The sequence below is a fragment of the Chaetodon auriga genome, chromosome 13 (genome assembly GCF_051107435.1).
Source record: "Chaetodon auriga isolate fChaAug3 chromosome 13, fChaAug3.hap1, whole genome shotgun sequence".
NCBI lineage: Eukaryota > Metazoa > Chordata > Actinopteri > Chaetodontiformes > Chaetodontidae > Chaetodon > Chaetodon auriga.
In genome coordinates this window covers 13260073-13286810 of record NC_135086.1, presented here as the reverse complement: position 1 = coordinate 13286810, position 26738 = coordinate 13260073, and the positions used below count along the sequence as shown (strand labels likewise).

At 41.3% G+C, this 26738-nt stretch overlaps 2 protein-coding genes across 2 annotated transcripts; one reads left to right on the top strand and one right to left on the bottom strand.

Moving 5' to 3' along the window:
* Positions 1–12: 12 nt before the first annotated feature.
* tlk1a (tousled-like kinase 1a) lies at positions 13–12223 on the top strand. Its single transcript, XM_076746898.1, is given in 23 exon segments — positions 13–69; positions 71–109; positions 111–147; positions 4243–4364; positions 4478–4549; positions 6348–6423; positions 6526–6569; positions 6751–6846; positions 6942–7028; positions 7138–7230; positions 7407–7517; positions 7602–7738; positions 8490–8678; positions 8910–8976; positions 9504–9601; positions 9833–9914; positions 10014–10105; positions 10311–10400; positions 10513–10682; positions 10798–10933; positions 11395–11506; positions 11589–11696; positions 11813–12223. Coding segments are annotated over 23 exon segments (2271 nt in total). The 5' UTR covers positions 13–27; the 3' UTR covers positions 11984–12223.
* Positions 12224–13109: 886 nt separating this feature from the next.
* Positions 13110–20875, bottom strand: LOC143330936 (Golgi reassembly-stacking protein 2-like). Its single transcript, XM_076747717.1, has 10 exons — positions 20690–20875; positions 17674–17754; positions 17361–17564; positions 17109–17195; positions 16894–17024; positions 16596–16725; positions 16368–16500; positions 16082–16165; positions 15849–15965; positions 13110–14787 (listed from the first exon to the last, which is right to left on the bottom strand). The coding sequence occupies exons 1-10, from the start codon at positions 20750–20752 to the stop codon at positions 14570–14572; spliced, it is 1248 nt and encodes a 415-aa protein (XP_076603832.1). The 5' UTR covers positions 20753–20875; the 3' UTR covers positions 13110–14569.
* Positions 20876–26738: the final 5863 nt, after the last annotated feature.

Below are 26738 nucleotides of genomic sequence, written 5' to 3'. Positions count from 1 at the left end.
CTGTGCCAACACACGAAAAGTAGCTTGATGAGTGTCCAAAGTAGTGGAAGTTTGGAGGGGACGCCATCTTTGGTCCCAGCTCTCCACGTCCCCAACACGGACTGTGTTTTCAGCAACAAACCACGGCTGTGGTGAAGGCCCAGGAAGGTATCGTGAAACGTTTTAAGACGCATGTGTCCTTTCTTCCTGCTCGTTTAGGTCATTTTGGGAAGAACGAAAGGAAATTGTATTTAAATGACCGAGCAAATCTTGGTGGCGAAACCTGCTTGCTAGCTAACGTTACAGTAACGCGTCAGCTCCAAAGTCAATTGAGCCTGTATGGCTAGCTAGTAGCACTGAGGACACAGGACCGTCATTCTGTGCTCAGGCCAGTGAAGTAACCTCAAGACAAATACGTGCATAATGGCGATAAACCTTTACGAGAGCAGAAAGGTTACCGCTGTACTCGGTGCATCCGTGTTTAAGCATGCTGCTGCCGTTATAAGAGCAAACATCAGTCAAGTTACAGATGGATGCAAAACGGATCAGTAAATGCAGGGAAAGAGATCAAGCATTTTTTATGATGGTTAACGTTATATCACTGGATCGGTGGCAAGTAATGCACAAGTTAAGTGTGCATCGCACTGTTAGCAATCCTTTGTGCGTTGACGGTGGTGGTTCCCGACCAATGCTGTTCACAATATCAGTGTAACTGACGTTAATCATCATATTAGCGGTGCAGAGTGGTCTGAGATCGGCTTTAAACATGACAGCAGCTATAAATCTAACATTAAGTATAGTTGTGGTCTGTAAGATAGCCATTTGCTATAGATGCTAACGTCGCAGCATTGCATGGTAGGTAGCCTTGTTTGACCTTTTAGTATTACTAACTTGGAGGAAAGAGCTCAGTGTTCGTGAAACGCTAGATGTCCCAACAAAATTGAAGGGCCACCCATGGTATACAGACTGCTTTGGGCTGTGCAGTTTGCATGCTAACATTTACACGCAATCAAAGGATTGATGCTTATTTAGTCATATTGGGTGATCAAAAAGTAGTTGACACATAACCTGTGATAATCACGCCTCCTTGCATCTCGAGTAGTTTTCACTGGATATTGTCATTATGGCGGACTTAAACGTAGCTTTGGACATTAGGGTAGCTTCTCCATTTCTTTATATTGTCGGTGTTGCGTGCATTGATTGACATTAATCAGTGATGGCTGCCCACATCACATCAGTATGATACTTAGAAATACTGGAAATTGTGAGACTGTTGTTGTTGTCTGTGTTATTACTATTATAATTAAAATTATTGTTATTATGATTAGTAGCTTAAGTTGCCAATGAGTGAATCTAGGGGGAAGTAATCCAAGACTGTTCATGGCAGAGATTTTTTAACATTTTCCAAGTGTCTGCCATAAACAGGTGGTCACTGCTGACTGAGCAGCACAGAGTTAAAATGACATCCACAGCAAGAGTTGTAAGGGTTCAACCACTTGTTCCTGCAGGGGCTTGAATATAGATAATAGTTATGCGCTGAGGCCTTCATGATTGAAACACCACACAGCTTATTTGTATTTATGATGTGAAACTGGCTTGAACATTCAGGGTGAAATGTGAGATAACAGTTTTGATCCATCTCAGCAGGACCAAGATTGGTCTGAATAGCAGCGGTAGCAAGGCTTTTAAAGCTGCAGTTTCTCATTAAGGCTATGGTTTTTACAGGATTATTGCAGTGCCTGTAGTCAGGATAAAACAGTAAACACTGAACACACCAGTCATTTATTCACTACACGAGTTATACTTGCTAGTAAAACTGTTTGGAAACAAAGTGAGAAGGCTTGTCTCTGTATGTCTTGGTGATTACAGGGCTAAATATTTGGTACTGCTGTATTCCCTCATAGCAAAAAAACCTTGCCTAGTTAATGGCAAGATGCAAAGTCACATGCTTTGCATGTTTTTTTTCAGCTTTTTGTTTTGTTTTCGATGCAGATGCCACTTGCAGCAATCACAGCCAGCCTATAGTTGTGTATGACTGATGATGGCTGTGGTCGATGACTTCTTTGGCAAAATGAACCACAAGTTAGATTAGTAGTCACAGACCCATCATGGGAAATGTGACAAGCTATTTTCTTGTCTCTTATATGCTTTAGGAAGAGGAAATGGTCCCAAATGTTGCGTGACTGTTACTAAGATTTGTCCTATTAACATTTTTAACCTAGGTGTCTCTTAGTGTCTCTAAGGCAGTGGCTGTTAATATGATATTTAGATGTAATCAGGGAGCAGTGTGTTAGCAAAGGTTAGTTTACAATGCCAGAAAATTATATCACTGCCTCTGTGGTAAGTCATTAACAAACAAAAGGTTATGTTAACAGTTCAGGATACTTAATCCAGGGAAGTGTCTTTCAGTTTACTGCAGAATTTTTATTTTAAGTCCAGTTATATTCTACATCCAGATTATAAATATGAAGCTTTGTTCTCATCCTTAGACAGTTAGATGCATCTGATAATTGACTTCCAGTCAGACAAGTACTGAATGTGGCCTACATTTCCTTTGCCTCTGTGCTGCTAGATTTGACACTTGATTGCATTTCAGTGCACAACTTCATATGATGTACTGAGAATCACTTGTAATCATGGCCGTATCAATAAGTGTGGCTGTTCTCAATTTGCCAGTTTTCATCCCATGTTGCACTGTTAAGGTTATTCCTGTGTGACCAATTGCGTCTTCAGGCATTCTGTCAAATCCTAAACTTAATCTAAAACTTGTCCATAACTGTCACCAGGATGGTTATGTAAAAATATGACGTGATGGGTTTTTGTTTTTTTTTTGGTCTGCTGCTGGAATGAGCCTGTGATTGTTCTGTAAGATTGTTATTAGCACACTGGTAAAAAGAACATGAGTTAACCAGAGTTTTAGAGCATATAATGAATGGCCTTTTTGTTTAGCTTTTCCATCTAAGGCTTGTTTTGTATCATTCACCATCTGTCGGACCCTACAACTCTGGACCTAAATTAAATATCTAAACTAAGATTGTTGGTTGTTTTAAGATGCGAAACTTGGTATGTATGCATGATTCTTTTATTAATTTGCATATGTAAACAAGGAAGTTGTCATTACATGCAAGCAGTGTTTGTCTTTCTGGAAGTTGTACTTTATTGAGAACATTTATTGGATCGGTGGTTTTTAAATAATAAACGTGATGTAATCAGAATGTGGTTCTCTGAGCTGCTCATTAATTTACAAGTATTGTCTCCCTTCATCTAAAAAAGACTTTGTTTCATTATCAGCCATTTCTGTGATGGTTCCCTGGAGCTCTGCTCAAATTAACTGATCCCTCCCCACCCTCACATTCAGCTGAAGTCACATATATGTTTAGTTAGGATTAGGTGGTGCTTTGGCATGTCTTCTTTAGTCCGCATTTCTCATTACACCTACTGGTATGTGGCAATTTTTGGAGGTGAAGAGTAACTCTATATGCTGCTGTCGTAGTTGATTGGTGTGTGTTTGTGTGGCTTTAAATGGATGTTAAGAGTTAGTGTGTTTGTCTTTATTTGGTGCACATCCATCATTTGACTTATCTTTGTATGACCGCAGGTTGGCTCTATTCCTAGCTGCTATGTTTTTGTACTTTGTTATTAAGAGGAATTTCTCCCTGTGTTTGCCTCTACTTATATCTATTCCTTTGCAGATTCAAAATGGTTGTCTCATTAAAGCACAGGTTTAGTGGGCAGATCCCTCTGAGTCTGCAGCAACACTGAAGCCCAGGGAGCTCACGTAACAGTCCCACAGCAGCACAGCACAGTGCCTAGCAGTCGAAACATTGCTCTTGGACTCTGAGGATGATAGTGTTTGTAGCGCAGAAATGTCTGTCACTTCTGCACTTCTGCTCTGCATTTTGAGTTTTTTTTTTTTTTTTCAGTAGTCTTAAGCTGCTATTAGTAGATAGTAGTGATAACAGGAGCAATCATAATAAAAATCTTGTGTATCTCCTCAGTGCGACACAAATGTCTTGGATATGCCACCTGGGAATGGACATAAATTTGGTCTTGGCCTATATTCAGGTCTTGACTAAAATATTGTCACCTGTGAGGGTGTGAGATTGTATATGCAGCCTCAGTAAATAAGTTAAATTTATCATAACTCTGCTCTCAAGCTCATTGCTACTGTGTCATCTGCTCTTGAGTGGGCTTTCAAAGGCTTCAATTAAGCTGATTGTTGAATTACTGAGACATTCTGTGAATTGTCGCTAATCCGCCCAGGCACCATGGAGGAGCTGCACAGCCTGGACCCCCGGAGACAGGAGCTGCTGGAGGCACGCTTTATGGGTGGGGTCAGCGGCAGCACAGGGGGCAGCACTGGCAGCACAAGCGGGGGAACCAAAGTGAGTGATTATATTTAGCAGTGTCAGTGTTTGTACATTATTGGTCAAAATGCTGCTTTTATTGTCGAAATTGAGTCTCATCCTAAAATGATCTCCGTTTCTTCTTTTTTCAGGGTTTGACCAATAATGAATGTTCAAATCACAGTTTTGGAAGCCTTGGATCCTTAAGTGACAAGGAATCAGAGGTATACTAACCTATTGACGCTGACTACATTTACTTGTACTACAATAATCAGGCGACTCATTGTTATAACTAAGTCAGTTGATTATATGAATAAACATGTTAACATTAATGTTCCATTCATGTGCTTGCTCATTGCTGTAGCACTGCGTCTGAGCCCAATTGATGAGTGACAGTGGCCTATCAGATCAGTTTTCCCCAGCGGGAAAGTAGACCAATATGTAAAGGGTTGTTGTGTGTATCGTAAATTACCTGAGTCATATTGACTGAGGTGTGTATGCGATATGTCTGCTGTGTCAATAACAATGCCATTCCTGAAATAGTCTACATATGCTTACTCTGATGATAACCTTATTTGTGTAACGATAATGAGACAAAGCTGTTTATGTGTTTTTTTTCCATGAATCTCAAACAGGTTCATATTTGAAAATCGCATTTCGTGTAAATGGTCATGATAGTCATTTGTGTTGGTTGTTTAAGGGTTTATGTAAACCAGGTCCTGTTTTTTGGGTGATACCTAATGGATATCATGACCCACCATCATCCAGACACTATGACAAATCAAGTGCTTGGCCACCTGGCTATATTTTGGGACCCTCCACCTGTGAATTTACCAGACCTAAACCTCCCCATTGGGTAGTGTGCAAGACTACATTCAGATCAGCAAAGGCTTCCTCATTAATTTCACTAAGACCACAGCATTGGTGCAGCGTGGGATGCCAACTACCATGCTGCGTTCTGGTATTAAATACGCCTTTAAACTGGATTTCCATGTTCATATTTTATGTTCTTCTTATATACTCTAGCACACACACCCACACTGCTGCAGCCCCTTGTCTTGTTTTGTAGTAGTGCTGTTATTTGTCTTAATGCCATCCAAGGCTGCAGTAACATATATTTTTGCAGCATTTTTAATCAAATATTTTGACCAGCTGAATTAACTGGACTATTTTATGAAGGGGGGGGGGGGGGGGGGGGGGACTGCTGTTGCTCAGCATTACCTAATGACACTGTTCCTATTATACTCAAGGGACAACTCATATCAGACCAGCACCTTTCGGCAAATGCACAGAGAAAATGACAAAGTTGGTTCAGTATGGTGGTCATAAAGTGTTTGAAGTGGTAGTTCTTTTGATAAACGGAGATTTGAAGGTTATGACGACAATATAAGATTGTGACCGGTTGGTTATTTGTTCATTATTTCTTGCTGACTCCTTTTAAGATTCTCATAGACCTGTTTTTCCCCAACAAGAGTCTATTTGTATTGAGACACTGATCCGTATCTCACTTGGTGGGGATCAGATCTGAAGAAGGATTTATATCCTCATAAGGGTTATTGCTGTTTGTATTTTAGACCACTGTGTTTAGCATAGCTCATGACTGCAGTTTGCAGTGATTCATCTAGATTAAGTGATGATGTTGAACAAAGTATCACTGTTTTGATGGAGATTGAAAGCAACAAAGAAATTGTTGTAAACCTCATTGTATAAGCATTTATTTATTCCTTTATTTATTGTAATTTTTTATTTTGATAACTGTAGATCTAATTGACTACAAATAACTGTGTGGTCGATTAAGATTTGAGTGTTGCTGAAAAGCAAGATGAAACTGCAATGAGAGCATCTACACAAACAATATCTGTTATTGTTATGCAAAATCTGTCATGGAGATTTTCAGCAGTATTTTCACATTTACATTTACTCATTTGATTCAGTATTGTATAAAAAATACTGAACTTCAGTTCATTATCAAGTTGTTTTTTTTTTTTGAAAAATAAACAAATAATCAAATTTCTCTTTCAGACCCCAGAGAAGAAACAGTCTGAAACAACCAGGGGCAGAAAAAGGAAGCCTGAGATCCAGTCAGAGAGCAGCCAAGGTGAGCGTTGTCGTGTTCAGCTGGTTATGTTTTGGCTCTTGCTTGCTGTGTTTCTTTGAAATATTTTAATAACACTCTTTTCCATCTTTTCCCCCCTCACAGGGAAATCAATTGTGCGAGGACCCAAAATAAGTGATTATTTTGATGTAAGTTTTCAATTTGTTGTCAGAAGTGATGAGTGAATGATGTGTGCTGTATTAGACTTTCAACATCCGAGGCGTAATCCATTTCCTGTCTCTAAAATAACAGAACTGTGAAAGCCACTGGTGAGTCCGCTGATATCAAATGTTAGGCACTGACGTCACTTTCCCTCTATTACCCTTTTAGTTCCAGGCAGGAAACGGGTCCAGTCCAGTCAGAGGTCTCCCGCCAGTGATTCGATCGCCCCAGAACTCACATTCCCACTCTGCTCAGGGCACAGCCGTAAGTCACACGCCAAGCTTTCCACTCAAAATCTCTGCTCTGCTGCTCTATGTGCTGTGGCCCTGTCATGAAAGAAGGGCTCTCTTCTGTTGCAGGTTAGACAAAATAGCTCATCTCCTACTAGTCTGTCTTTTGGGGACCACATGACGCATCCAAAGCAACTAGCAGTCAAACTTGTTCAGGTGAGGGGGGACTGCAGACACGCCGGACACCATTTGTAATTGCTCGTAAATGTGTTTGAGATTGCTGCTTAAGTTTTTAAACGTCTTCTTCTGTTGTTTTCCACTCTAGACTGACCTTACAGTGTTGAAGTTGGCTGCCCTTGAAAGCACTAAGAATCTAGACCTTGAGAAGAAGGAGGGGAGAATAGATGATTTGCTAAGGGTAAGATCTTACTGCTTACTATCTTGAAGAAAGACTTGACTGGGCTGTGATGTCACTTTACAAACCTTAATTTGTCTTGTCTGTCAACCATATAAACAACATTTGTAATAATTGGTGGAATGGGAGAATAATATGAGTTGTGCAGCTGCTGATGAAAGTTTTTTTCTGCTTCATAGGCAAACTGTGATCTCAGGAGACAGATAGATGAACAACAAAAATTACTTGAAAAGTACAAGGAACGCTTGAATAAATGCATCACCATGAGCAAGAAGTTGCTCATAGAAAAGGTAAATGTTTTTCTTAACCCTTCCCCAACACTAAACGGTGTCTGCAAGCCTGCATGCAACCCTGTGTTTTGCACTGTTGTTCAGAGCACCCAGGAGAAGCAGGCCTGCCGGGAGAAGAGCATGCAGGATAGACTTCGTTTAGGCCATTTCACTACAGTGAGACATGGAGCCTCATTCACAGAACAGTGGACTGACGGCTATGCCTTCCAAAACCTTGTCAAGTAAGAGCTTTTAATGAGATTGTGTCTTATTGATCATGTTGTTTTACTTATTTTTTTGTTATTAATGTGTTTTTCGTTTTTAACCTTTACAGCACGTTTGCACAGAAGCAGCTTTTTTTTTTTCTTTGCTTTGCCTGAATGTCTGTCACATTGCACCAGAGGACATTTGCATAAAGTGGAGCTTTTCTCAGCTTTCCCCTGTAGTGCTACTGGACGCCTTTTTAAAATCTCTGTAGCTCAGAGGCAGCACTGGGCTGCAATGCCACGTCCAATTCACAATGAATAGCAGCCTATCGCTCTCTCAGCTTTCTCAGTATGTGTGAATGTGTAATTCCTATTCTCTCCAATTATCTCAACTCCACTGTTGAATGAGTTCAGCTTAACTACTCCTGAACCAGACTAAGCTCCTGCACCACTTCCTCTACCATCTTGTGTGATTGCCACTTTGCCGACATGCTGTCAGGAGCTATGCCGCAGAGGTGCTCTGCAGTGTGTCTTTGATTTTATGACTGAGCTGTGATTAGGGCACACCTTTCTTATTTTTTGCCTGTGTGGAAACCTGTTCATGATTCAGATGATGATCAAGTAAGATACTAGTTTAGCAGCAAAGCTTTGGTTTTACAGGTAATTCATAAGTCTTGATTCCCATCATCTTAAACATGCCGTTAAATGAAGTGTTTTGATAAGGTTGCTGTGTGTACAGAAATGGTACTAATCTCATCTAACAAAAAGTGCTGCTTTCCGTCTGCAGACAGCAAGAGTGGATAAACCAGCAGAGAGAGGACATTGAGAGACAGAGAAAACTTCTAGCCAAGAGGAAACCTCCATCTTCTAGCAACTCCCAAGCACCAACCACAAACTCTGAGCCAAAGCAACGCAAAACCAAGGCAGTGAACGGAGCAGAAAGTGATCCCTTTGTAAAACCCAGCCTACCTCAGCTGTAAGTCCCGGCCTTGTGTAAATCACAGATATCCAAGCAGCCTCTCCCCACATAACGTTCAGTGTAGTTTTATTTGACGCAGTTCTTTATTGTTTTGTCATCTGCTTTAAGTGAGTTTGATAGGACAGAAAGCACAGTAGGTGAAGAGTTGTATATACAAATCCAAGTAAACATGGAGATACTGTTGACAAAGGAAAATGCTTTTTTCCATGTCTCCCTCATCCTGGAAAGGCTGACACTAGCAGAGTACCACGAACAGGAAGAGATCTTCAAACTGCGACTTGGACATCTCAAGAAGGTTTGTCCAATGCTGAACCTGCAGTAACAATTCATTAGAACAATTTTCAGTTGTTCAGTGTGGAATTTGTATTCCTGTGCAGTGCAGGCATTAATATAATACATTTCATAAGTTACTGAATTTATCCGGAACCCAGTGTGTAATCAGGATAACAGGTGCCTTTGCACAGTTCAGAAGTTAAAACCTAATTGGAGACAGTAAATTATTAGATGTAGCAAATCTTTGTCTTCTATATGAGGATAATTGAACATATTCAGCCCGATTCTCCTGTTTCCTGAGCTGAACACTGTTCCTTTTGTGTGAATCACCCCAAGGATGGAGTGAGCCTGTAGTTTGTCGATGTATTCATTGTTTTCCCGATGAATAAGCATCACAGGCAGCCCCTGACAGACTCCGTACCAAGTCAACCGTTAATATTTAATACAGAACTAGTCAGCTGTGTACAAGTGGGTTTTGATGAGCTCCTCTCCTTGTAGTCAGAGCTCAGAAGTTCTTTGTGTGTGTTTGTGCACTTGAATCATTTATAGGAAGAAGCTGAGATCCAGGCGGAGCTGGAGCGTCTGGAGAGAGTGCGCAACCTTCACATTCGGGAGCTGAAGAGAATAAATAATGAAGACAGCTCACAGTGAGTCTGAATCAGTTTCTTTGACAGTTACTGCATTGACATTGGTACATGATGTACACGCAAGGCTAGTATCCTCATCCATAGTGCTGAAATCAAGTAACTGTCCACTGGATGAAGCTTTCGTTGTGTTTTTTGTACAGGCATTGGCATAGCAAAGCTAATGTTGGAAAAATTTGTCTTACAAACATATTTGTAAGTTTGATTGTTTTTTTTGTGTTTTTTAACCCAAAGATTTAAAGATCACCCAACGCTGAATGAACGATATCTGCTCCTGCACCTTCTAGGAAGAGGGGGCTTTAGTGAAGTTTACAAGGTACATGAAATTCTGATGCCAAAACTCTAAAAATGAAATAATCTTCTATGCAAGTGTTGCTTTTCAAGCGTAAACTTTGTGTGTTCGTGCATTTTGCAGGCGTTTGACTTGATTGAGCAACGATATGCCGCTGTGAAAATCCACCAACTTAACAAGAACTGGAGAGAAGAGAAAAAGGAGAACTATCACAAGTATGTTGGCCCGTGTGGAAATACGTCATCACCTGTGCCGTGTGCTATGATGTGTGTTTCAAATGTTATGACGTCGACGTTGTTCTGATGCCCTTCGCTCTCAGTGTATTGTTAGTCCCAGTGCCAGGCTTTCAGTGCAGAATACAGCACCTGTGTCTTCAGCCTTTGGTTGCTGGCAGATGCATAATTACCTTCCTCTCCACAGGCATGCTTGTCGAGAGTACAGAATACACAAGGAGCTGGACCACCCCCGAATCGTGAAACTTTACGACTACTTCTCACTGGACACAGACACGTTAGTGCACTCAAGAAATTTGTGTTCATGCGTTTTCAGCACTTTTCAGTTGGTTTCTTTTAGCTGTGGACTATAATTCTTACCCTTTTTTTTTTTATTTTCCATTTAATAGGTTTTGCACTGTCATGGAGTACTGCGAAGGCAATGACTTGGATTTCTACTTGAAACAGCATAAGCTAATGTCTGAGAAGGAGGCACGGTCCATAGTCATGCAAATTGTGAACGCACTAAAATACCTGAATGAAATCAAACCACCCATCATCCATTATGACCTTAAGCCAGGTAAACTTATCTCTCGAGGAATAATGACTCTCATCACATCAGTTAAAGAAAATATCAGTTATACATTAATGCTAATGTTTCTCTGGTGCTAACCTTTTTTTCCTTTGATTTCAAGGCAACATCTTGTTGGTGGACGGCACAGCCTGTGGGGAAATCAAAATCACTGACTTTGGTTTGTCCAAAATCATGGATGATGACAACTATGGTGTAGACGGGATGGACTTGACATCACAGGGTGCAGGGACCTATTGGTGAGAGGAAATGTCCCACATACACACACATCACTGAAGTACAAGGACATGGATAGAGATTTAAGAACGACTGAGATCATTTGATATTTATTTCATTAAATAAAAATGGTAATGTTAGACTATAAAAATACTCCAAGTCAAAGTATTATCAACAAATACTATAAGGAAAAGTATTGGTTATGTAAAACATTCTTTTTCAGTATTGCTATTACTATGTAAGAAGTACTTAAATGTTGTAGTTGGTTGCGTTGGGGCCAAGGTTAATTATTTCATGTACTGTGACGTTCAATCTCTGCAAATCTGTATCACATTTTATAGACCAGTCAAATGTTTTATATGTAAAATCGATATTAAAAAGTATCTGAATAAATGTACAAAGTTACTTTCCACCACTCGACATGAAAGTACACAACAGACAGCTAGTACAGACACTAAACGACCTGTTTTTGTGTTCCTGCCAGGTACTTGCCTCCTGAATGTTTTGTGGTTGGTAAAGAACCTCCAAAGATCTCCAATAAGGTGGACGTGTGGTCTGTGGGCATTATCTTTTTTCAGTGTCTCTATGGAAGGAAGGTAGGAAGGCAATATAGATTCTACCCTTAAATATTACTGTAATTTATTACGTAACGAGTAAGCACTGCTCCTCCTTTTTCAGCCTTTTGGCCACAACCAGTCACAACAGGACATCCTGCAGGAGAACACCATACTGAAAGCTACCGATGTTCAGTTCCCTGTCAAGCCTGTTGCCAGCAATGAAGCAAAGGTGGGTGAACGTGCATAAAAAACAGATGTAGCCATTTTAAAAATAGATTATGAATTACCAAAGAAAAAATACATGACACACTAATTACATTTTTGATGCTATTCCTTCCCCTTCAGGCCTTCATAAGGCGTTGCCTGGCATACAGGAAGGAGGACCGCATCGACGTTCACCAGATGGGAAGCGACCCCTACCTGCTCCCTCACATGCGGAGGTCAAGCTCCTCTGGAAATCTGCAGATGAGTGCTGCTGGCTCAGGACTTGCCTCCTCCAGTATCATCTCATACTGACAGCCTTGAACTGTGACAAAAAAAACAAGAAAAAAAAAACAAAGGCAAACTGACCAAGTTGCTCCCCACCTGCAGAGCTCCGGGCTCGTGGGAGAAGGAACAGCCGGCAACAGGAAGAGCAGGACACTGGTGGGGAGATCTCACCTGGCCTCCTGACCTGTGCCAGGCTTCTACTTGTTTACCAGGGCTTGATCAATGGAGGGATGTTTTTAAAAAGGATCTTTTGAGGGCCCGACAAAAGCACTGAAACTGACGACGTACCTTGAAGAAAATGTGACTGAACGTTCTGTTCAGATGTTGCAGATGGATAAAGCCTTAAAGGGCCGAAGGGAGACTTGGCAGCCCGCCGTTTAGATTGAATAACATGGTCCTGCCAGGGTGCAAATGATTCAGCTGCTAGAAGTTAATTTACTGTGAGGAGAGGACAGTCATCGTTATATAGAACTACAAAGATTTCACTATTGATTTGGCTAAATGTTTTGTTTTTCACCAATGTTAGGCTTTAATTTGAGTTACTTAGCCATGAGAATGTAATGTGTAGCATACAAGTGGCATCTAGTGACATTTAGTCTGGGGGCAGCGTTCTTAATGTTTAATGCACAAAGTAACCAAATGTAGAAAAATGACAATGTATAAAAATCCTATGCAGGAATATTAATTAACAGATAAATTGGAAACTGTATATGCTGTACAGGTGAATTTTCAAATTTTGAACTGCAGCAGTGACGTGTACAAAGTTAAAATTTCCCCATGTAAAACTAGTCTCCTGGAGTGTTTCATTTTGCTGCTTTGTTGCTCTTATTTTTTCAAGGGCTCTATGTTCCACTTCGGGTACAAATTGTACAGTTCTGCGAAGAGTGAATAATAAATGCCAGGAAATGTTTTTCTCTCCCAGTGAATGGTCCTGTAGATTATATCCGTCTGTTCATTCTAAAGTTAACATCCATACTTACAACCATGATGACACACACTTTATATTTGAAGGTGCAGTCTGCTCGCATTGGTCTGCGTTCTCTGAGATTATACTGGCACTCGGTGGCTCTGTTTGGTACTGCAGGCTGTACCAAGGATGCTCATAACGTGAACCACTTTAGATGTGCTTAACAACACAAAGCAGAGACTGAGATAGTGAAAATACATCAGTTTAATCAAGTTAATATTTCAGTGTACAAATTATTTATTGTACAAAACCAAAACTGTTTTATGACTACTGCACTACAGAAGGCAAACTTGCTTTGTTAAAGGAAAAGCCCGAGTTTTATAAGTTACTGCCCATCTTCCCCTGAAGACCTTAAGTAGTTAATGGAGCCCCTGAAATATTTTTTTTTTTTAATTCTTCTGCTTTGCCCCTTGCAATGAGTTTTGCATTTCCCCTGCTCCCTAGAGGAAGGCTGAGCTGCACTATGATTTAAACATCACGCAGTATGTAACAGACTTGCCGGTTGTGACCACAGCACCTGGGTGCACCCTCGGCTGTAGCTGGCTCAGGTACAAGCCTATCATTGCAGCTGGATAGTTAACTAGCAGCGCTATTAAGCCTATAGCTTTCATAAAACTGCTGCCAAGGCTGGTTGAGAGAGTAGCTGTGATCGTGCCTGTAGCCGTGACTGTGCTTTGGTTGTGACACACTAGTTTATAATGGGTGCAACACTAACTGCATGCAAGGGTTGTCTGTATGTGCGGTCAGTTGACATGGTTGTGCCGGCTGACTGCTGTAGTTCAACTGTATCCCTGAACCTCTCCTGTGGGGTGGTGCACACCTCTCATATCTGGTAGAGGAAGTGCAGGCTTATGGTTTTCATGGCTAATATTAATGGGAACAATATCACTAGCATCTTAGATTCAACCAGAAGGGCCAAGCGATGACCATATTCACAACCACGTCAACCAAGCCAGGCAGACTAGCTGCAGCTGTGCTCACAGGCAGTTAGTGGCTCCTTACTGTCAGAGCTCGGCCTTTGAAACGAGCAATGAATGCATAATGTTAAGTGTCACATTATCTCTCTGCAGAAAGTTTCCCGAAACTGGGAGTGTATTATAACTGAAGTGGACCGGACCAACGCGCTAACGGTTCTGTGGACCAGGGGGAATGCAAAAGAAGTTCAGTTCAAAGAAATCCTCCCGCAACCATTGTAGTTTGACCATTAAAAAAAGATTCAAAGATACTAACTCGCACACTTAAAAGTAACCTGTTTCCCACGTATCATACACTCTGTTTTGGAGCCAAGTTCAAAACGCCCACATATTTAGTGTGAACACATCTATTACTATGATGAGTTATGAGCTGTTTAAAAACTGTCCTGTAACAGTGTCTATTTCAACTCTGCTGAAAGGCTTAAATGATTCGGGTAATTTTCCTTTTCTTGCCATCAACAAACTGCTTTTAAGATGAGCTGCTGCTGCTGGACACACATTCACAGGAAAACTTGTAAAAAGACAATCAATGAAGTTTCAGTATCCTCGAGATACGAACAACAATCCTAACGGTGTGTAGGAGCAGTTTGTCAGCTGAGCTAACAGCTAACAGACCGACTACACTGTGCAAAGATGTGAGACCAGGCTGACAACCTCAACTGGTGCTCTCTGCTATGAGGAGTCTGCGGTCATTGTGATATTTATTGATTCACAGGTGGTCACTGATGATGGGATGGGGGTTTTAGTCAGTGTTCTGTTCATTTGGATGCTGCAGGGGGGAAATGTGGTGTCCTGTGTAACAGCATGAGCAGTGAGAGGAGGATAAACCAAGTTAGATGGCGGCAGAGTTACACCGGGGAGCGCACCTGGCAGAGTGACAGGTGGAAGACCTGTGAAGCACAACACAAACAAAAACTGTTACCTACAACTGCATGTGTCTTCAAAGCCATTATTTAGAGAAGAGTGACATCTTACATTCAAAGCCTTAGTTGAGCTGGGTACTGTAGTTTTAGGCAAATGTTTCTCAAGCAAAAGTAAATGATGTATTTCTTGAAATAATTCAAGCTGCAGAGTTTAGACTCCTTCGACTTCAAGTATTTATCGCAGCAGATTGGTGTATATGGGATTCATTTAAATAGTCTAAAGTATCCATGAACACCTCTATGATGGGAATGTCACTCAATGCATCTGTGGCTCATTAATGTGTTTTTAATAGTTGAACAAAGGATATGAGAAATGAGATGCATTGTGTTTTGGTTACACAAGCAATTATTGCTAACTAGCAAGTGGCAGCTACAGATAGCGGTTACTAGCTGTCCACCTGGAAACTCAGTAAAACAGTTATTTTCGACATAAAATATTACCCAGTTTCACCAAAACCAGTGAATGAAGTTATAAAATTATTGTTTTTTGTACAGTAATCAGTGAGACCTGGCTCCCAGAAACACTCTGCTCTGCAGTCTATCGTATTTCCAACCTGATTCTTGTCTCATTTGTGGTCTGATAAACAGTAAATTCATTGAAATCAGTCCCCCATATTGCTTTTTTCCGAGCTACAGTTGCTGTCATATTTCACAGGTGACACGTAAGCACAGAGTAGGTTGGATAAATTATAGAAGTGTAATGAGAATACAGAGGAACTAGCTTCTTGGCTGAACAGCCATAGTTGGTGGTGTGTGACCTACTGCCATAAAGCATTACACACTTCTCACAGGAGATCGTACCCACTCAATCCAAGTTACATACTGCACGAACAGGCGTTCAGGCTCAGAGTGGGAATGAAAGAGGCCCCATTCTCCCTGTTATAAGTCAGTGTACCATCAACATGATTTTGAGGCTGTTATTTCAAGGTAAAACTGTGACATGATGTTACTTATTGATTATATGTTACGATAATTATATGATTAATTACAAGTAATCCAAACACACTCCAGAGAACAAAAAACAATACCTGCACGTTGTAATCCACCCACTCCAGGTGGTAACACTTGGCCCACGTCCGGCAAGGTGATATTTAGATTAGGTAAATTGGGAAAGGGTGGAAGATGTCCCGGTAAAGGCATTAAACCTGTCCAACAAATGTAATATATATTAGACGCAGCAGGGTGAGCAGCCTGGTGCCAGGCCAGTTTGGCTTTCAGCTGGCTTTGGCACCACACCTGAGGAGCAACAGCTTCTACTAACCTGGTAGTGTGGCAGCAGGATTGGCAGACAAGGGGACGCTGTGTGAGGAGGACACTGGGCTGGTCAGCGGGACAGAAGGAACTCCTGAAAGAATCATTGAGAAAACAGAATAATGATGAATAGAGGTATCAAGGCGTCTTTTGGCTTGTACTGTGTTTTGTTTATTTTGTTGTTTTACTGTTGTTTTTATTCTTCAAATGTTCCACACATATTTTGCTTTATCTACAAAGCTACGTCACATACGTCACACCCTCACATCAAGCCAAACAGGATATTTTTAATGCACCTGTCTGCAGACTGCTAATCACAGCGGTGGGGCTGCAGCTGACCGACAAGCCGGCGAGAGACTGCTCTAATCCAGTCGATGCAGAAGACGACGCAGCGACTGGAACGGTTGGAATGACAGCAGAGAGATGGACCTGGTAACCAAAATTACCTCAAATCAATAAACGTTCGCACCGGGAATTCAAATGACATCGAAAGAACGTTTTCATGTGGTGAGTCGCTGAGTTACCTCTGTGAAGCCATCGGACGTAGGAGCCGCTTCACTGGGAGTCTGTGCAGGGAGGCTGATGCTCTTGCCCTCTGCAGGTGGCAGTGTAGGTATCCTGTGCAGGTAGCCATAGCCAATGCCACACCCTAGACTGAAGAGACAGAAACACTGTGAGGGCAAATGTCCAAACAGCCTTTAAGATGATGTGAAATAGCAACCATACAAAATCAGCTTTGAGAAATGATGTGGTGTAATAGCTGTGACAGCATCAACAGCATTTGACAGATTCAGGAAGATGAGACCTTGATGACTGCCGTACCTGCCCTCTCCACCCCAGTCGCAGTTTGGACTGATCAGCACCTCGCGGCAGTTGTCTGTATCAGTGTTGTAAACATACAGCTTGAGCTCCTTCCCTTCATAGGTTTCAACGATGGAGAACAGATCTTCACTCTGTCGAAGGAGCAGAGACACACGGCAGGTCAGCCTGGTGCCAACTTTAAGTCGACGTCACTACCAATCAGTGAAAGCAAGCACCTCGTTCATGATGGTGTCGGCTCCTATAATGTAGTCAGTGTGGGCCCTCAAACCAGCCAGGGCTGCAGGAGAGTCTGGCTCCACATCCTGGACTCAGACAACATGTAAAAACATATTAGGTGACAGCAGCAACTCCTAAAAAACTACATCATTCATGCAGCCCATGAATGATTACATATCCAAAAATCCTATCTGCACCTCATGCATGTCAGAACCATGCAGGACATTTCAGCGTCTGACCGGCACACTCACCAAGACATGCCAAACGTTCTCGTTGACTCCTTCAAAGCTGCAGAAGCGAATGCTGACCCCCAGGAGCCCCTGGCCACCCCACATGTTGCTGGGTATGACCGTCGTCTCCCTCACTGCCAGGGTCTTGCTACTGTACAACATCATCTTAGTGGGCCTCTCCACGTTCATCTTCAGCAGCTCTTTGAGGGTGTCATTGTCCTTGTTCTGTCAGAGATTAAGACATTCAGATCACCTGTCCTGACACTCATGAGACTACATGAGACTAAAGCAGCAGGTCCGATAGCTACAGCCGGTTCTATTATAGTGAATTTACCAGTCTAGTGTCACAAATGGAAATGATGAAGTCAAAGAATGGCTCCAGCCCGGCATGGTGACCAGGGGAATTCTCTTGTACCTGTAAAAAGCAGAATCATAAAGATAAGACCATCAGTAGCAGGAGACTGGAAAAAATGTCACCAGGTCTAATGAATCTCAATATCTGCAACATGCAGATGGCAGGATCCTAATTCAGTGTCTACAACGTGAGTCCATGGATCCATCCTGCCTTAGGTCAGCAGTTCAGGAAACAGACTGCCCATCTTCTAATGCCTACTTCCAGCAGGATAGCACACAAAGCAGGAGTTCAGTGTACTCCAATGACCTGCACAGTCACCAGGGGCCCAATGTATAAATGATGTGTGTGACAAAAAACATGCCTTTCCTAACAGGTGTTTCTAAGTGCAATGTGTGTGCGTGTGCATGTGTGTGTGTGTGTGTGTGTGGGTGTACATGTCATACTGCAGACCAGGTTTACATACAGTTTTCTAGACACAGCTGCAGGTGATATGATGAAATGGACATGAAATATAAAGTCAGACATGTCACCTAATAGTAAAATATTGTCTGTTTAGGTCGTTGGTGTTTCTATTTCTGTGGTCTACACCGTGTTATGTGTTACGTGTATCAAAGGCTTCACATTATTCATGACTGATCAATGTCATTATTCTTTCTATTTACATCGGAGCCATCACTTACTGCTGTTAAGTATCTTTTAATTGTATCCTGAATTATGAAGCACTTTGTGGAGTCTGTTTAAATGCGAGCTCTATAAATTCATTATTGATCATCCTTCTTCCATTCAATAATGATGACTGAGATATTACCATGGTAATGTTTACAGGTACATGTGATGAATTAGTGGTGTGGCCACTGTAAATATAAATAGACACAGCCGTGCGTCATGGCAGCTGTTCTGCTGCTGCTGGAGAACTTCTTTGCCGTTCCTCTAATTATATGGTCTAATGAGTGGTTGAGTGGCAAAGGTACTGATATGCAAACAGATGTTTAAGGCAATTCTGCATCTATTTGTGGGAGCGGAAATGAGGTTTGTGCACGTGCCTCCAGTTTCACAATGACTGAGATTTATAAAACAGAATCAGGTGAACACACGGCTTTATAAATCTGAAGAGAAGAATGAGCATTCACAGCATGTCTGTCATGTCAGCGTGAACCAGAATCTCAAAGCAGTGTTTCCAGCACCTTGTTGACTCCATGTCATGGAGAATTGTGCCTGTTCTGAGGGCAGGAGGTCCGACCCAGTATCACAAAGGTGCACCTAATGAAGTGGCCACTGAGTGTGTGATCCATGGTGACATCTTTGTAATGGCTGCACATTAAGTTGAACACATTAAAGAGCGGTGGCACACATCCTTTGTTTGTGTGTTCAGACTCTAGATAATAAAACAGTTGCACTGACGCTGATGTTGGCCTACTTTTTTTTCCCCACACAGAAAACTCATCAGGAATCAGGATTGGGAATCAATAAAGAATCGGACCGATAAGCAGAATCGATTATGGCACTGGTGTCAATGATCAATTCCAATCCCTACCTGAGGGAACAAGACACTAATAAAGATTTATACATCCACAGAATGATGAGGCTTAAGCCTCACACATGTGGAACTCTATATAATACTGCTTTTAAAGCATGCTTTTAAAATCCTGACAATTGACAAAACTAGAAAATATCAAGAGCAGTGAGGAGAGAAAAATGCTCCCTTTACCTGTCTGATTTCAAAAGGAAAAGGGGAAAGTTTAGAGTGCTGATGCCACAAATTAATCATAACAAATACATAAAATAAACAGCACCAATTTTAGTAGAACTGCACCTAAACTTTTTCCTCTCATGACAAACACTAGCGCTCTTTTTGTCCTACATTTAAAATCTGTATTCCAAGCTGCAGTGAACTCACGCCTTTATGTACTGACACTGACAAAGACACTGTATTTCCCAGTACCTGATCCCTTAATATACTCTTAATAAAGTCAGTAAATAACAAGTGGAGCAGATCAATGGGTCCCTAAATTTCAAGTGACAGTACAGTACAGACAGTAACTTCAATACATGAAGGTTTTGGACTGTTGAGAGGTGAAAACTCTTGTAAAATAAAGACAAACTTTGACGCAAGACATTTTTTTTAAACCATTTTAAGTATGTGTGCACATATGAGGAATCTGACGCCAGTTTGAAGACTGTAATCAGTGTACTTGCATAGGAAGAAAGACACAGAGCTCAGCGTGGACAAAACAAGTAACTAACAATAACTTGCATATTTCGACTTTGGCTTTAAGGAAATGTCAAGAGTGCTTTTCATTATTTTTAAATAAATAAAAATCAGTGAATGACAATGGTCAGGGCTGAGACAAGATTACATGCTCATTCAAACAAGAAGGCACACACCCATCCTCATGAGGTATGTGCAGTAAGCAGCCTCACCGGTTATTCTGGCAGCACCTACTTGGTGTTTGAGTTTCAAGGTTTATCGATTCGACTGAAAGCTCCCATGAGGCGTTCAGGGACAGCACCGACAAGAAAAACCATCAGTTTGATACTCATTAAGCAAATCGAGTCATGTAAATCCAAATCCAATTCTGAAAAACACCCGACAATTTAACTAAGTTACTGCATGAAATGACAAACACAGTTTCAGTATAATTAAAACGAGTGTAATCCGTAACACTGACTAAACTACAACACAGCAAACAGGAGCGTTCATTCAGACATGTTGACAGCTACGTTAGCTGTAGCCGCTCACAGTGAACAGGTAGCTCTGTGCGTCACACGATGAGCTGTGTGGGTGACAAATTACTCCAACGACTCCGCACGCCTTCTCAAATAACTCCCATTCAATGAAAACAGAAATATCAACATATAGCTGTAGCATTTGATAAGTAAAACGCTGGCTAGCTCCTCCTGAGTCTCCCCGCAGCTAACAGGAGGTCTCTCTCACAGACAGCCTTCACAGGTAAAAAGCGCTGCGTTTCTACCGGCACATGAAAACCGCTCTTACTCTGAGGACGTGGTAGCCTTCAGTTCCTCCACCCGGTATCTGGACGCTCTGGGACCCCCCCATGTTTCCCCCAATGTGTGTCTGTCAGGGTGGGCTAGCTGTGGGATTTAGCAGGTGACCGTCCAGCAGATCATCTCAGTGCTGTGTTTTCCTGCGGTTCCTGGTTCTCAGCACTTCCGCTCTGGTGTCATTATCTGTGGCGGCTCAGTGATGACAAGGAATTTCTGCTGCAAGGCTTTAAATTAACTTAATAATCACCCAGATTTAGAAATTATCGCAGGAGTTAAGTATATTTGCGAGGCTGGATTATCAAACTGCCTCAGGGCCCCCAAAAGCCCCAGAATTACTGCATGCATGCATGCAATTTTTGCATATTGGCATGAAAATTCCAGCAAATACGGTACAGTTTTAACTAAGAATATTAATTATTAGGTTAAATTGTGCATATGTCTAAAGACAGGAAGAAAACCTGGTTAATCTCTAGGTGTACCAAGTAATAATAATAATAATAATAATAATAATAATAATAATAATAATAATAATAATGTGTGTGTGATCTGTTGTGTGCACAGTACTTAGCAAAGTCTTGGATGTGGCATACACAGTGCACCAAGGCTTGCTTGGAGACTTGTCTTCAGGCAAATTGGAAGTCATATGTTTTGTTTCTCCTTTGTATTCTGGGATTTCACCAGGTCAAAAGTTGAGATCTGAGAAGACGATGAAAGATGAGTAATGAGCTTCTTAGCCTGTAACTTCCTGTCAGCATCTATAACCATTAACATAGTGGTGCAATTTGATTGATAACCTGAGCTGTATTTTAAAAGTAGTTGTTTTTTTTTTTTTTTATTCTGACCTCAGCTGCTTTTGATTTGATTGTAAAATCACACCAGGAAAGAGAGCCAGGGAAGATGTGACAGAACAGAATTGTCTCTGTGATCAAACAGTGATAATGAGAGACATCATCAGTGCTATAAAGAACACGGGCTCAAGGAGTAGATTCATGTATATGTAGCTGGATATCTCTGTAATGCAGCAGCTCTTATCAAATAATTTGAAAGAAACCTGCTCAGCATTGTGATTCTCCTCATCAATCATCAGTTATCCTGTCAGTCTACGTGTCCGCTGGAGCTCACCTTGATTTCATCTCTCTGCAGGCTGCACTGGACGATACCTTCAGCTTCAAATGCATGTTTCAAGAGGGGAGACCAAGCACTGGCCTTATTTATTCAACACAAGATGATTTTATACATGACATTGTGGTCTGAACCAACATTGTGATTCATGTAATCTCTTTAGAATAATGACCATAATTATTATTTTACCCTTTGTCCCTTGCTTAAAATGGGCAAGCGCTGACAGAGGAATAGAAACACAATTCTTAAAAATTTGACTGTAAATTTGAAAAAATATTTTAAAACAAGTCTGAAAGTCAGCAAATTGATATGACGTTTCAAACTGGCGAGTCTTAGAAGACAAATACAAACCAAAAATGAGTGTTTTAGCAGTAACTATTAAATATAGCAAAGGGATCAGTGTAAAAACAAGACATGTGCAGAACATGAATAACATGTCAGTTAACAGGGCAATTAGTTCTTGCATCAGCACTACAACCGCAATTATTCAGCACAACATTGCATCAACATCTCTGGAGATACTGACACAACACATATTTGTGTTTTACCTCCACATAAAGGAGCTCAGGGCTGTTTGATGAGAATATTTCATCCTTTGTCCACATTTGAAGAAAAGCAAAATACTGTTCTCAAATCCTTTCAGTTCCAGTGGAGCGTAGACGACAACAGTGACACAAATGTGGCTGCATTTTACGAGACCAGCTGCAGCCGAGGTTGTCTGCACGACTCCTTTGTTGTGTTTCCATATTTTAAGATGAGCAAATTCAAGTGTGGTTTCAAAAACAGAGGAAGTCAAATTTTGAATGTCGCTATTGTCATTAGTCCTTGATATAGTAAGAATTTCTGTCCTGCTTTATGAATAGTTTCTCTTCATAATATTAACATACAGACATAGAACCGAAGCAATTGGTGGATTAATCAATTAGTGAGCAGAATATTAATTGTCAGCTAATTTGATGATCGATTAACCATTTATGTTCAAGCAAAAATACTAAACATTTGATGGTTGCAGCTTCTCCATTGGGAGGATTTGCTGCTTTTCCCTGTCATTCATTACAGTAAGTTGAATATCTTTGGGTGTTGGAGTGCTGGCTAAGAAAAAAAAATCTATTTCAATACATCCTATTGGGTTCTTGTAAATCACAGTGTTCATTTCCCAATATTTTCTAGTGTTTAATGAGCTAAATGAGTGATCAAATAATCAATAGTAAAAACAGTCATTAGCTGTAATCCTAATGTTTAAAACTCATTCACTGTTCCTTACTGTAGCAGATCTTTATATCTATTATTTACCACCAGTGAGAAATATACTTTATATGGTGACACTTGCTCCTTCAAGAAGCAGATAAATAAACTCTGTGTCTTAGCAGAAGCTTGCTGACGCTTTAAAACTCTGCGATCACTGTTCTGGATAGCTCTCTCAGATTTATACTGCTTCAGTCCTCCAAGGAATTTACAACTAAAGCTGGAAAACACTTTTGTTCAGGCGTTTCCACCACAGATAGCAAGTCTGCGGAGGCGAGAAAGACATTAACAAACAAGTGACCAGAAATTAAAACGTCCATAATTTGATGAATATCTACTCGATGTGGCCCCCTCGCTCAGACGCTGCATTTCTACACAGTAAGCAAAGCCGCAGCTTCAAACATCAGAAGCTGTTGTTGTCAGGGTTAGTTGCCTAATGCCGTGAGAGGTCGTTTCTCACAGGATGAAAGGGTTGTCTGATGAATACATGCCCTGTGCTGACATAATGTACTCTGTCGTGCTGGGACGCAGAGATAAAATGTTAAGTGAATTAGAAAAGCCTGCGTTAAGATGACAGAGCAGCACAGTCAAACACCAGCACAAGTAGTTATGGCGTCATTATTGTTGTTGTTTATCATTTTAATTTCAGCAACAGCTGACACACGTATCCAGTCCCGCTCCATAGTTCCTAGTCAGGGGAGAACAAATTGCTCACTGTTAGTCATCCTGCAGAAAACAGCAGACCATACTTGAAAGTCTATAGAGCGCTAGGTTACTGACATGTGCTAGAGGTTGCTTTGTTCATTTAGCATGCGTGATAGCAATCACCACACAGAGACTTGGTTAGCTGCGGTGTAATTGCTCCCAGGCTCATGCTTATTCCATTAGAAAATGCCCAACAGAGACATTTACTAGCAGCCTTTCAACTTTAACAAGCACCACATTAGGTTTACACTCCCCAGTCATGGAGACACGCAAGTTACAGTCTCTGGACTATTAATCTCCTGCTTAAAATTTACTTTCTGCCAAGATTAATCAAGCCGTGGACACGCAGTCAATAAGAGGAGGCTATTTAGATAAGTGTAAGCCATTATAATTACTTCAGTCGGGGGCCTTAAGGTGTTGCAATTGATTCTGTTATCACAGTTTTTTAATGTCAAGCACGCTCGCTATTTGGCTTGAATTTAAGAACAAAATGGACAGATTGTAGAGGCACATAAACGCCTTTTGCAGCACAAGAACACATCATTACAGACCTCGCAATTGAACAAGGGCAAAAATGATGCCCATGTTGTTAAGTAAATAAGGTTTTCAGGCTAAATTGTGGCCATGGCTGCATGTGTGGAGAAGAAGGGGTGGAGGGGGTGGGGGCGGGGGTGGGGGAGGGCGGGAAAGCAGCCCGCAGTCAATATCATCATCATCATTTCATTAGACTTGCCTTACACAATGGGAATGTCAGTATCTATCAGGAAGCTAATGTGGCAGTGATTCCCAGGGGCGGGAGATATATTTGGCACATCAGGAAACCACTGACAAGATTCATGGATATATAAGAGAGAGGAGTAACACAGCTGAGAGAGGATGGACGGGTGAGCGACCTATTGTGTGTGTGTGTGTGTGTGTGTGTGTGTGTGTGTGTGTGTGTGTGTGTGTGTGTGTGTGTGTGTGTGTGTGTGTGCGTGCGTGTGAGAGAGAGGAAACTTTTCTTGCCTGAAAAAAAAAATGTCCAGAATAAAAATACAATTAACACACAAGAAGAAAAGTGCAATGCAACGAGCCCAGTAAATTTGATGGCCTTTGTTTCAGTATTCTAATGGGTGTTGAATCCTTTGTGTGTGTGTGTGTGTGTGTGTGTGTGCACGCCAGGTGTGAAATGGAGGGTGAACAGACTAGTGCAGAGACAGACATTAAGTGTTTCACAGTCTGGTGTTCAGAGCCAGCCCACCCACCCTCCAGAGACGGAGCTGCTGCAACAACAGAACTGCTCCAGCACCTTATTATATTACTGGCCTGATCTCCTCTTGATCAAAGTTTAATTACGCTTGTAATTAGAATTGATGGAGATGCTGGTTATGGATTAAAGTGACAAACGCCTTGACCTACTACTAGATATTAATTTCATAGCCTAAATCAGCTTCAAACCTTTTCTCCTCATACTGTATTAACCATTATATATACATGTTTCTCTGAGACGATTTGCATCATGCTGATATTTGTATGAAGTGGCAGGCTCGGTGGTTATGTTACCTACTTTCATTCATGTCTTGCCAGTTACTAAACAGTGATAGGATCTGTAGGTTTCATTTGCATTCAACCATAATAAGATTCTCCAACACCTGCTTCCAAATTAGCCATATCATTACGCTTTGGCACGTTTAACCTTCAATGTCCTTAGAGCAAATAACAACCCCCCCTCCAAAAAAGTCCCCCTCCCTTCAGATGTGGCAAGGAGTCAAGGGTTATTATTTCTATTACCCCATTATATGAGTAGTTATTCCTTTAATCCTCTGTTCCCTGTAACTTTACAAAGCAGCCAGTGACACCGGGTCTGTAATGATCGCTGCACTGAAGCATGAAACAAAGAAGCAGCGTCTGCCTGGTGGAGGATGGGGAGGAGAGCCACTGCAACAGCCAGTCCCTCTACGGCTGTGTCGAAATAAAACGCAGCCGGGCAGAGCCTTGAAATAGGCGCCTCGGAAAAAAAATGTTAAGAGAGCACAGTCTAATGCGTTTTATGATAAATATCTTAAAAGTGTGAGTAATGATAGGAGCGAAGGAATTGGCAGGAAGGGGGGGGCGCTCATGAAAGCTCAGCTGTGAGATGATCGGCCAATAAAAAGTCCCTCCAGGGTGATTAATCTGACCGATGGCTGGTGACAGCCAGGTGCATTGAAATGATGTATGAGAAAAAAGAAAGGAGAAAAGGAAAACATGCACACTTGCTCAAACACATCTCTCCCTGTAGAGTTTTACATATTCCACCACGCCGTACTTTTCCCTACATATTTTGCATATATTTGTCTAAAGGTTGGATTCCAGCACAGATCTGTTTACTGTCAACACCTTGATGAATTCAACCTGTCTTTGGCGGTGATTGATGAACAGACACTGTCTGTTCGGGATCCCAGAGACTCAAAAAACAAACATTGTTTTACCACCTTGATACTTGACCTCTCCTGATTTTATGAGAATCGCCTATAGAAATGATTTTGCACTGATGACATGACTCCATTGCAGGAAACAAAACATTACTTCTGTTTGGGATCTCAGACCTCAGCTGTAAAACACGTTCAAATACAGCAGCTGCCTGGATGCTCCCTGTCTGTGATTACTGTTGGCAGTACTTTCTTGGCAGCTCTACCCCTCTAAAATATAATGTGAGTAGTGTATTTGGATTTTCTCTGCCATCTAAGTGGCCCCAAAGTAACAACAGTGTGTAGGATGTTATACATTTCTTTGTCTGTGAGTACAAAAGGAATATACATTCGCTCATGCATAACCTGAATAATATGTAAAAAGTGAAATATTTCCCTTTTTGGTGTAATAAAAATTCTTCATGTGAGGCATTTCCTGCATTTTGACATCAGCCCACATAAGCTAATACGCTTCTATCTATTGGGTTTTAATAAGCTCGAAAGAAAAGAAAGAAATATTAGAGTTAAGTCTCTCCA

Bases quoted from the DNA above. Each gene is read 5' to 3' on its own strand.
- LOC143330936 (XM_076747717.1), bottom strand. From the start codon at position 20,752: ATGGGGGGGTCCCAGAGCGTCCAGATACCGGGTGGAGGAACTGAAGGC. The intron at 16,166-16,367 runs GTGCATTAAAAA...TGATTCTTTCAG, and splicing joins GATTAGCAGTCTGCAGACAG to GAGTTCCTTCTGTCCCGCTG. The intron at 15,966-16,081 runs GTTAGTAGAAGC...TTTGTTGGACAG, and splicing joins TCCTGCTGCCACACTACCAG to GTTTAATGCCTTTACCGGGA.